Source organism: Anas acuta, chromosome 23 (assembly GCF_963932015.1).
Source record: "Anas acuta chromosome 23, bAnaAcu1.1, whole genome shotgun sequence".
NCBI classification, from domain to species: Eukaryota; Metazoa; Chordata; class Aves; order Anseriformes; family Anatidae; genus Anas; species Anas acuta.
In genome coordinates this window covers 2,581,994-2,594,313 of record NC_089001.1, presented here as the reverse complement: position 1 = coordinate 2,594,313, position 12,320 = coordinate 2,581,994, and the positions used below count along the sequence as shown (strand labels likewise).

The window sequence follows — 12,320 nt, the reverse complement described above, 5'->3', positions numbered from 1 at the left end:
GGGTGGCGGCGCCGGGGGGGCTCATTTGCATAGCGCCGGGCTGGGGGTGACAAGATGGCGGCGCCCCGCGGCCCCCGCCCGTCCCCGCGCGGCCCGGGCCGGCCGGGTTCAAGGCAATTAACGGCACGGCCCCGGCCTAATTAACGGCTCGGCCCCAGCTTAATTAGAGGCACAGCCCCGCGGGGCGAGACCCAGCCTTGTTCCAGTCTGTTATTCTGAACACAGCCCCTTACTCTGACCTCTTACTCTAGCCCTAGCCCCTTACTACAGCCTCAGTCCCTTACTACAGCCCCGTACTCAGACCTCTTACTCCAGCTCCGGTCCCTTACTCCAGCCCTGGCCCCTTACTCCAGCCTCTTACTCAGACCTCTTATTCCAGCCCCTTACTCCAGCCACAGCCTCTTACTCCAGCCCCTTACTCAGACCTCTTACTCCAGCCCCTTACTCAGACCTCTTACTCCAGCCACAGTCTCTTACTCCAGCCCCTTACTCCAGCCCCAGTCTCGCTCCGTCCCTTCCCGCAGCCGGCCCCGCTGCCCTTTCCCAGCCCCATGTCCCTGCCAGCCCTGCCTGGCCTCTGTGAGGAGGTGAAACCAGCGGTGTTGGATCCCTTCCACACCCACGGAGCAGACTCTTAGTTTCTCCTGCCCGTAAGCACCTCTTAATGCAGCGAACTAAGCGAGGAGCTCACACAGCACATTGTCAGCGCTACCCACGGTGCATGCTCTTGGCGTTTCCAGCAGAAAAGAAACAGAGGCTGAGGACAGGGGAAAACTGGCTGTTCAGGTTCCCCTCCAGCAAGTTTTGGGATAAAGCAAGCAGACAGAGGCAAACGGGTAAAGCAAACAGTCACCTGGTCACGGTGCCAGAGGCTGACAGCTGGTCAGGGGTCACGATCCAGCCTCAGCCCCATCAGCAGTGCTGTGAATTGCATCATGTCCACATGGCATAAAACACCCAGGGGAAAAAAGTGCATCCTGACCACGTGTTGTACTCTTAGGCAGTAGGAAAAGGTGCAAGGGAGGAAAAAATAAATAAATAAAATTCCACATTCTCGTTAACTGCTTAAAGTCTGGTTCTTGGGGGTGGGGGGGAGAGTAGCAAATCTCTTCCTTCAGCCTTATCCCAGTCAAATGACCGTGTGCCCTCTGTGGTACCTCACTGCCTGCACCCTGAGCCAGAAAGCTGTGAGCTTATCTTCCTTCCGCAGCCAGCTTGGGTTATGTCTACTGGGGAACATGACGCAGTCACCCTGCATTAGCTGCTGCTTGTAGCTCGTTATCAGACCACTAATGGGCAGGTTCCTATTGTTACCGGCCACTGGGTAGGAGCTGGCATGTGGCAGGTATTGACCCACAGCCCTCAGTAGTTTGTGGCTCTGATTTGTGCTCTGCCATGCGCTGGAACCTGTTTTGGGACCTCTGGGTGAGCACAAAAGGCAGCACCACAGGTTGGAATTGGGGTGCACATGGTCAGAGAGACGGGAGGTGCAGCAGGAAAAGGAGCAGGGTTGAGGCACTGACCTGGGAATAAGGGAACTCCCGTGTGCCTTTAAAGATAAAGGGCAATGAGCCACCAATTAGGGGCAATATGAATCCCATACACTGACCAGGGATGGCATGCAAGGCTACTCCACCCTGAGCAGAGTACAGGCTGCTGAGCTTTCTGCTCCCGGGCTGCTCCTGAGAGCCCCCCAGTTTGCACCAGTACATTACGCTCCAGGTCTCAGGGGAGCCGTGCTGCCAGCAAGGCATTGCCTGCGCTGTTTTTTGGCTTTGTTTTTTAAATCACGAGCAGGATTTCAGCAGGACCTAAGAATAGTGCTACCGGCCCTTTGAAATAAAGCAATGACACTCTGATGTGCAACTGTACTTTGCACAATGGCCTGATGGCAAGGGAAGGCAGCCTAAGGAAGCAGTGAGTCAGTGCGGGGAGGAGAGCAGTCTGGCAAATGACTCATTACATTAGAAATTAAAGGCTGCTTAACACACTTGACTAAAGTAGCCCGCTTACTGCGAATCAGAAAAATTAAGGCCCAGCAGGCTGGACACTGCCAAGTGTTTTGTGTTGTGTTCCTTTGTTATGCTTTCTTAAACAATGAATGGCAACTTTATATATATATTTAAGCCAGTTTCATACATTGCAGATCAAGCATGTTTAACACAGAGGTAGATAGAGAGGGGAAATTGTCAAAGGCATGCTTCCTATTCACAGTAACGGCATCTGCACGCCCCAGCTGAAGTTTGGAAATGATGCATTTCTAATGCAGCCCTTCCCCTTCCCCCCATGTTCTTCCCCTTCAGCACGGCAGTACAAACTGAGCCAGGGTAAAAATAACCCAAGATTCCTGATACTGTAGAAAAGCATGCAATTGCACAACTCCTCTTGAAATGCGTATCGCCTAATCAGGATTTTGGATGTCGTCAACTCAGAAGTGAGCCAGTAACAGCCTTTCCCCGTGAATCAGGGATAAAAGGGCACACCTATGAGACCACTGTTGTCACTGTTTTAAATGCTGTGTAATTTAATTATGTTGCAACTTTTACTCCCAGATTTCTGTAGAGAGGATTGCTGATGTGAGACCTCTGTGCAGAACACCCTGGGGGAAAAAAGGCTGAAAGCATTGCGAGAGGAAATCAACCACGGTTGTATTTAGTTAGCCTAAATTCCACCTACATCTCCACGACTGGAGATTCCTGTTAGCTAGTTCAAAATGTTTATCTGCAGACGAGATCTAAGCTGTCTGAAAACAGCCCTTAGTTGTTCAAGGTTTCATTGTCATCTCCTGCACAGTTCAGGAGATGAACTGAAACGCACAGGGTGGCTCAGAAGCAAGCCCTGTGTATGTGGGAGTAGGAGAGCAGTGTTGCTGTGAGATTTTTATCTGTGCTGTGTCTGCACTGGCAGTATTTACCATATTAGCCTGAAGCGGCTACGTCCTCAGCCAGAACATCTCAGGTGAAATAGCTGCATGGAAGTCAAAACTCAATTTACTTCGATCCACCTGAGATTTCACATATTTCATACCATGTCACATAATTCAGACTGAACAAATCCCCAAGAAAAAACTGCAGCTTCCCTGCAATTTCTACACAAATGTGCACGTAGTCCTTCTTAGCTTAAAAATAGTATTTTTACCCCCGTATCTTTTTTCTTAGATTCAACTCGACAGCATACAACATATCATAGCACAGAAGACAGAGAATTAGCACAAGTTTAGTTGAGCTGCAGCACTTCAGCTGCAGCATATTTATTTATAAAACAACCAACCAAAAAAAAATTATGAAATCATTGATTCAAAGGAATCAATAATAAATATTTGCTTTCCTCTGAGTTGTTCAGACACAGTACAAGTACACCAATTATAGCAGAGAGAAGAGATGTAAGCTCAGTTTAGCTGCTGAGACAAAAGAAAGCTACATAAAACTGTACGCATTTAATCACACTAGTAATAACTGGTATATGACAGTAAATGCTTTAAGTACACTATTTTACAAAATAGAGTTTGGCTTATGGTTCATTTGTTTCCCTTGTGCAACTCCTGATAGCATCATCTGGAGCCCAGAAAACGTCCCCTTGAAAACAAAATCCCTTAGAAACGATCTCTTTCTCATATTTCCTTTGAGTAATGAACTTTTTCGGGCTTTGTGCTAGCAACTGAAGCGCGGAATTGATTTGGTGCTCACCTGTGAGATCACCGGTGTGCGGGCTGAAAAGCACCACTTCATTGCAGACTTAATGATTTTAAATCACCACGCTTTCTGGCCAGGGCCATACATTTTAATGCCACGGCAGGAGAGGGCCACAGAATTTTTCCTGACACGGTTTTGTACACAGGGCAGTCCACACGTGCATGGATAGCAGGCACAAGACCTCCTGCTTCCTGACCAGGGCCAGGAATCATCACACACCAGGCTTCAGCGATTACTTCTAACTTTTCCCCAAGGCCCATAAATCTTTCACCCCATGGAGGCAGACGGCTGACAGGGAGTGATTTCCCTGCTCCAGGAAAGCTGGATGCCAGGAGAGGGCTGCCATAGCGGCTCCGGCCAGCAGCCTGCTCCCCAAGGCCTCCAGGAAAGCATCTGCTTGGTGCAGGCCAGGCAAATCGTAGCTGGCAGCAAGCAGCCCCCAGGCTGTAGGCAGAGCACCCTTCTCTTTGCTAATTGCAAGCCTGGCCTGTGACTCAAAGCTAGCTGACAGTATTTGGTGCTTAAACTGTAACCAGCGGAGCCGCTGGAAGTGTTACCCTCATTTTGTGGTAATCAGCTGCTGGTTGCTCAGGCGCGTGTGCTTTGCTGAGAAATTCACCCCTGGGTTTCTCTGCATGGAACAGGTGTCCCCAGATAACCTGCTGAGGTAAATCAAGCACAATAGGCAACCATAAAACCACGAACTACTTCAGAAGTCCTTCTCATGTCTTTCCTCAGGACTTTCCTAGCTCTGGAGAGCCTCGTAAGCACCTTGCAGTGCCTAGGCCTCCAGGGCCCACAAAAAAAAAAAAAAAAAAAAAAAAAAAAAAAGCAACAGCAGGAGAGTCACAGACACAGCTGCTGCTTCCAAACAGCCACAGCCAAATTCACCAGAACAAAGCTGACCCAGGAAGGCACCTCTGGAGTAACCAGGGAAACTGCCTGGGTAAAATTGCAAGGTATCCGATACCAGGAGCCTTCATAAAAGTAAAAGCTTAACAAACAGCTAATCCGCTTGTTTAAATCTGTGACTCAAGACCTTCCCTGCCCAACAAGTGAGTATTTTGTCATACTGAGGGTGGTTAGGTGGCTGTGGTACAGAGAACAAGCAGAATCTCAGCATGTGGGATGAAAATGGGCGGTTGCTATTAGGAAGAGAAGTCCTCAGGTAGTATAGGGCAAATTTGAAACCTGTTTCTCATACAGATGTAGCCCAAACAAGGCCTCATTTTAATCAGATTTTCTAAGATCTCAAGCTTGTAAACTAGAATGCTGAGTCTCAGAAAAAGAGATTAATTACAATCCCTAGAGTGGAAGAATCAGAAATCTGTGGGTCTTCTGAGCTGATCCATCTGTAGATGCATTCCACAAATTGGACAAAACCTTCCCGCCCTCAGATTAAAGATTTTTTTTTTTTTTTTTTTTTTAATGGAAGATCAATTTAGGAATACAGGAATTTAGAACATAAAAACTCAGTGTCTTCTGTGTAGCAGTGGTCAGAACCAAGTCCTTCAGAGGAAAGTGTTAATGACAGTATTAATGACAGACAATTATGGGAACACCTGCCTCCAGAGGAAGGCCTGCCCCTATCTCTTATCATTTCTTATTGGCCTTTAACTTGAAGCATAAGACTATACCCCTTAAAAATGTCTATTCTGGCTAACAGTCACAGGAAGGATTTTGTTTGTTTTTATTTTATTCTTGAAATTTTTGTTTATTTATTTATTAAGAGTCCTGCTAATGTTTAAGCCTCAAATATAGAATCTGGCCCACAGGTTGATATCTAAGTGTGACACTGCACGCAGATATTTTCTTCCTTTTTTCACTGCACCTGTTTACCTGTCCCCAGTGTGTTTCCCTCATTGCATTCTCCGTCACTGCATCTTCAGTCTTACCTGGATGCCCAAAGGTCAGTCCAAAAATACTCTTTGTTCAACCTTGGGAAGAGCTCTCCAAGGCTTCTATTGCGTGGCTCACCCCAAAACTGGTGAATTCAAAACCTGGTAATCCCTCAAAAGCTTCCTCCCGGCTTTTTGGTAGATCGGCAATCCTCAGTTTTTGAGGTATGCCTCCATTTTGGATTAAGCACCCAATTTTCATCTCACTAAGGCTCATTTGACACAGATACAACTCCAGTGGAGTTACTGCAGCTTTACAGTGCTGTCCATAAAAGCAGAGTCCAGCTCCTTGCTGTATCTCTCAGGATGCATCAATTATGTTATTCTGGCAATTAAAGCACCTCTGTTTCCTTGACATATAGGCTCCTTTCTCTTTAGTAGAGTCTAGTTCACACACGCCTTAATTCTGCATCTTTTGACCTTTTTGAGTTATCCTTTCCTTTCTGCTTCAGTTACAACTTCCAAAAGTATTTCACTAGAAGAATGAATGCAGAAAATGTGAAGTGTTTGTTCCCTTTGAGGTTTGACCACCAGGCTAGCCTCAGCAGAGGCTACCTCAAAATCTTCAGGTGAGACAATGCATCTTTTAGTAAGTTCTCCAAAAACAGTACAAGAGATTTTCCTCTCCCCTTTAAATCTCACGGGAATATTGTGTCTTTTTGTCTTCTATTGATCCCTTTTAAAAAATCCTGAAGTTTGGCTTCATTTCATTTGTACAGCTCTTAGCTGACATTTTTCAACTGTCGTTTTAAAATGCTCAGCGTTCCATTTCCAACAAGGTAATTAAAATAAAAAGCTCCCCTTTCCCCTCAAATTTGTCCTTCTTAAAAAAAAAAAAAATCTGTATCAGAACCCCAAGTGCTGGAAGATACAAGAAAGAGTTGAGTGGGAGGGCTTCTTGTTGTGTCAATAATCACAAGTGATTAAAATTAAGCTGACCAGGGAGATAACTAGCTAATCTAACAATTCCTATGTGGCTGGTGGTGTGTGAAGTGCTTCTGGATGGCAGGAGTCTCCAGGTGGCTGGTGAGCAGTCACACCGTCTGGAACGCCCGGCTTTGGGCAGGCACCATGACCTGCGTGGCTCCCATTTTCACCAGGTTAGCGTAGTCGACTTTCCTTGGCTCAGTTTCCTTCCCTTCCGTCTCCCTCTGGCTGTACTGGGGAGGAGTCAGATGGGGAGTAGCTTCTGTTGACAAAGTCCGTTGGCTGCGAGAGGCACTGTTGGCTGTCGACCTGGTTGAGGAGGAACCCGAGCGTGAGCTCCTGGAACCAGAGGATGAGGAACTGGGCTTGACAAGGTGGGCTTTGGGTGCCTCCGCGTCTTCTCTGCAATCAAACACAGCAGGGTTCAAATGCCACGAGAACAGAAACACTCCTATTTTTGCCAGACTGAATTGCTGCTGCGATGAGCAGTTGCGCACTGAAGTTGCAAGTCACCAATGCACAGTTGTCAAGCAGTTTGAGCAAGGTACAGGGTTTTCTGAGTTCTGTGCAACACAACTTGGTGGATTGAATTCATTACTGCTCTGCAGAGCTATCAGCCAAACAGATTTATAATACATGTGCACACAACCGGTTCTTTCTGTGTGGCTTTGAGGTCTGTGGACCAAATGCCAAGTGTCAGTGCAAAAGAGTTCAGACAGTACTGTCTGCTCTGCAATCTTTACTCATAATGACAAATTACCTCAACAGGACTAGCTGAGACCAGTTCATCAGTTTAACATATGTGGGTAGTGAAAGAAGTGCAAGAACTGGGCCCAGAGCGAGAAAAATCATGCATGAAAAGGTGATAGAGGAGGCTCAGATTTAAAAATAAAAAGGTATGTGAGATTTGAAAGCAAAAGAGAACAAGAAAAAGGGAAGGGAATAAATCAGCAAAGAATACCTTCTTGCTGTCCAAATAGGCAACCTGACTGTCAGCCAGTGTAATCAGCTACTGGATGGATTATAGAGATGCCTGCTTAACAGCACATAGATGTCATATGAGGGCAGGCAGTCCTTGGCAAACAGAAATAAGGATGGAACAAGGCGAGGGGGTTCTTCAAGGGCAGGAGGAGCTAAAACTCCTTCCTGGAAATATCTTTTTCCAGCACTTTCCTTCTCGAGGTTAAGCTCAGTTGGCTACAGTCCAACCTCCGCTTAGAGGAGTGAGCAGCAGACCTCACACACATGTAACAGATGAATTTAAAGAACATGCATCAGCATTCTTGGTACGCCCATCCAGGGGTGAGGCTTTTCAACTCTGCACCCAGAAGCTCAGGGGATTTTTCTCCCTGAGCTAAATCCAGAAGCACAGTTGTTCAAAAGACTCAAGGAGGACTGTGAGAACCTGCCTGCCTCGTAGTGTTCCCAACAGGAAAAAGCAATTTAAAAGAAAAATCAAACCTCTCAGAACCATAAGGGCTGAGTTTAATCCTGGAGAGAACTACGTAACTGCTTGAAAATGCTGAAATTGTAAGCAAGAGAATAATTAATACTAAATTGCATTTAATGTAATTGTATTTTGTTTTATGCTAATCTGTCCTGGGAAAAATATCTTTTTTTTTTTTTTTTCCTCTCTATTTTGTTTTCTGGAAAGTCTTCACGAGTATTATTCTCACAGTAACAAAAAATTGTCAGTGATATTTCAGGGAGGCTTTACAAGTTTTTTAGAACAACCTTTCACGACTGTTACTTAAAACATCTCAGTTACTTAACTGAGTGAAAAGAGACATTACTGTGGATCATGCTGGGTGTATGTGAAACTGAAAGAAGGGAGGGTAGGAGGTGGGGGATTAAACGAAAGGTGTTACCTGATTTCATTTGGGGCCTCCTCTTCCTCATATCTCTTCTTTTCTTTCCTCCTTATTGTCAGCCTCACCACCAGGAAAAGGAGGGCAAGTCCCACCACCACGCCACAAACTGCTCCAGCAATCATACCAATATTTTGAGCTTCTGTTGTCCAGAAAATAAATGTGTTAGCTGGTAAACTCCTAGCAGGAGTCATACGGTCAGATTCCAGTCCACACTAGGAATTACACCATTGTGTATAAATCAGAACAGCATGTAATAAATTAGACTACTTCTTTTGGTGTCACCATGCAGAAATTGAACCAATTTATCTTAAAGCGCTTATTTCTGAACCTGAGCCAAGACTGAGAAAAGCATTCACCTCCAGAAGGGTGAGATCACAAGAGCTATGCCTGCAGCTGTGGGTCAGAATTGAAATGGGGAGGAGAAATCCTCACATAAGAGCCCAGAACCACACAAAGCACAGAGGCAGACAGGACAACCCACATCCAAAAAATAAGTACCAAGCAGTTTTGCAGAGGCAGAAGAGTGTTTGAACTACAAATACTTCCCCATGAGGTACAGATATTTCCCCATAAGGATTTTTTCCCCTTCAACTCACCCTGAAATGATTACAATCTACTTGCAGAATGAATTACTCAATTGGAAAAAAAGTGACCTGAGGATGACAAAGAGGAAGGGAGAAAGGAAGACCATACTGTGCAAATGCAAGGCATTTTTCATCCATAATAATAAAGTTAATGAGAGAACACTTCCTAATGTCTATGAGCCCTTGGCTGAACCTGTGTGAAACTTCATTTCATTGTTAGGTTGGGTTTGGCTGAAAGTTGTTTCCTTAAGGCTTGTCCCTGTGGAGGGTTTAGCAAATCAAAATGAGGTTTCAAACCAATCCAATTGGTATAAAAGCTGCCAGCACGCTTTTACATCAGAGGGGAAGTAAAATGCCTGAGGGGAACAGGTTTTCTCTGCTACATGACCATATTCCAGTTATTTCAGGCCTGGTTGGGCAGACAAATTCCAAAGCTAAGGATCTCCACAGAAGAGACCTCTCTATTAGCAGCCTTTTATCACAACAAGGCCAGCTCTTGCTGATCTCCCCCAAGTGCTGCACATAAAAACCTGCTAACCTGTATTGTTTTATTGTTTGTACTTGCTGTCAGTGTTGGTACCACGCTCCACCCTTTTTATTGCATGCATATGCAAAGACACAGGTACCTAGACACATACACACCCTCGATGTGATTAATCAGGTAGATCATTTATTTTAATCTCTGATATTTTGGCTGGAATTTATTACGTCTGGATTAAAATCAAACTGTGTCAAAAAGTTGCTTTTTAATTTACATTTTACTTTAGTGTCTTTAGTTTACTGTCTCAAGTCCAACAAACATTTAATTTGGAATTTGAATGAGGGACTACTCACGGAGATTTTATATCTGACAGTAATCTCATGCAGTCATTACACCCAGAAATAACTAAAAGCTGGAGATTCAGCAAACCCACTCACCTTTTCTTCCCCCCCAATATTCCATTAGTCATTCTCAAAACTCAGATTTTCTAACAGACCAAAACAGCTGAGCCCAAATAACATATTTACCACTCCAGGTTATAAGGACTGCTGAGCAAAACAGAAATGTAGTAAGTAAGAACTGTTGCATGTGATTCAAGTACAAAAGGGCAAAGGTGTGGCAGAGTTCATCAGCTGAAATAGGACAGCTGAGAAGCTGCACTGCTCATGTGGCAGGGAGAATAGTAGTTATGTGCCAATACTCACGCTGCACTGTCACCTGTACAACACAGCTTTCTTGTCCAGCCTCGTTGGTGGCAATACATTGGTATAACCCTGTACTCATCTGGGTAAGATTCTTCAGTAAGACTTGCCCGGGATTAGAAATGTCTGAAACAGGAAAAACAACACCAGGATTAACCAAAAAAAGACTAAGTGACTATACGGGTGGATGGAACACAGAACTCATTGAACCTCCAGATCAAATCAGCTCAAGAGCAATGACACCTCAAGAAAGCTCCTTGTCAACCTTTTGCAAAACACTACAACTCAGACTTCCTTGTGCAGGGTGGAGCATGCCACAGCATCCAGCTGCAGCAGTGAGGAGCACTGATACACCATTGTTGTCACTGCTGGCAAGGGATCCCCAGTTAAAAGGCATGACTGTGCATGTGGGTGGTTATCTGGCTTTGAGCACACGGAGAGCTCCAAGAGGAAATGACCTGACTTACTGACTCTGGATGTGGGCGGCAGATGTTCAGCTCTCTCGTCCTCTTCATTTATGCGCTGCCATCGGTAGGAGATGGGGGCAGTGCCAGAGGATGAGCGGCACTGCAGGGACAGGTCTTTTCCTTCTGACAGCTCCCCTTCTAGCCAGCATTTGGGCTTGGAAGGCTTCTCTATAAGAAACAAAACAGGTCATGCACACACAGCAGACTGTTTTCTCAGTGGAACCCCCCCCCCCTTTTTTTTTTTTTTTTGGCAAGAGGACGCATTTAAGCAGCTTCCAAAAGCTGCCTTCTCTGGAAAGCATTGGGGTATTACAGCACTGATATTTGTTCGTGGACTTCAACTGCAACCTTGTGCAACTTCATAGTCTAAAAAGTAGAGCTGGCTGGCTCAGACATAGAAATTATGAGGAAATTATGGGGAAGTCTGCCTCATGGATACTTGCACCAGTGGAGCTGTAACACCACATTTCTCTCCTAGGTACTATTTAGAGAACTTCCTTCCCTCCCCTTGCTTCGCCATTTCTTCCCTTTCCCCACAGCATCTGGCAGGCCACAGCAGGGCTTCCATGGAATGATAGCATAAATGCCAAACGCCAACTGGTAATTCGGAATCAAGGGAGAGAAGTGCTAACCCCAGCAGTTTATTCATCATCCTCATGACCTGGATCAGTCTGGAGTCCTCGGACATGAACCCCGAGTCCTCAGCAGGAGACTAGACAGAGTGATCACCACTAGGAAGTCATTCTAGTTTGTGCGATGAGATCATAGAGATAATTCGGAAAGAACAGTTCATGTGATTTTGCAAGTGTGTACACTTACCTCAAAACAGCTCTCTGGGCTCTTCCTGTGTGCTGTCCTTTGCCAAAAAAAAATGCAAAGGTTGATATGGAGCTAGACAGTGAAACCTGATCATGAGAAGTCTGTGTGTATTTATACTCCACTGAAATAAATCTCTCTTCAGGAAATGAGCCTAGTGATTTTTTCCCCTTTGGAAAAACAATAAGATGATCTTACCTACAACCTTCAGGGTGATGCGAACCCATTCATACTGCCCAGCTTTTTTGACCTTACATATGTAATTCCCTGCATCACTGGACTGCAGGGATATGATCTGTAAGGATGCATCTCCAGCACGGAAGTTGGAAGTGAATGAAACACGGCCTTTCTGCTCCTCGTTGAGGTCATCATAAACGCGGCCTCCAGAGTAAGTGATCACCTGTGGGGCAGAGACAGTCACTGATCAGCCACTTGGAATTTTACTTTCATATGGAACAACAAAAGAAAGCATTTCCAGAAACTGCAGACTAAGGTTCTGCATGGCTGAGGGACTTACCTAGGGTCACACGGGAAACCTATGGCAAGACAGAAAATTAAACCTGGATTTCAAGTCTGAGACTGAGACATAAACTGTATTTACACTGAAGGTTCATATTTGAGCATTTATACGAGCATCAAAATAGACACAAGCTTATGCCACAATATGTAAATGCATTCTCTAATCTTAGCTAGATTCAGCTAGCTAATTTAAGTTAACACAGACTTGATTTTTTTAAATACTAAACTACTATTTTTTTTTTCCTGAAACTAAGGTTTTAATACCTGTACCTATAAAATCGAAAGCCAATTCCGAAAACCTGAAGGGTAATTTTGAGGCTTATCCAGAAATGACTGATTAAATAAGTGTTGATTTAAAGAAAGC

General features: G+C 45.0%; 1 protein-coding gene across 2 annotated transcripts in view; it reads right to left on the bottom strand.

Moving 5' to 3' along the window:
- Nucleotides 1–3,205: 3,205 nt before the first annotated feature.
- Nucleotides 3,206–12,320, bottom strand: part of CLMP (CXADR like membrane protein) — a 46,186-nt gene continuing 37,071 nt past the window's right edge. For both annotated transcript variants that reach the window (XM_068659151.1, XM_068659150.1), the window contains 5 exons: nucleotides 11,636–11,837; nucleotides 10,622–10,789; nucleotides 10,158–10,280; nucleotides 8,386–8,527; nucleotides 3,206–6,919 (listed from right to left, as the gene is read on the bottom strand). In XM_068659151.1, the coding sequence (XP_068515252.1) occupies nucleotides 6,625–6,919; nucleotides 8,386–8,527; nucleotides 10,158–10,280; nucleotides 10,622–10,789; nucleotides 11,636–11,837 (930 nt within the window). In that variant the 3' untranslated portion in view covers nucleotides 3,206–6,624. The remainder of the gene's footprint in view (nucleotides 6,920–8,385; nucleotides 8,528–10,157; nucleotides 10,281–10,621; nucleotides 10,790–11,635; nucleotides 11,838–12,320) is intronic.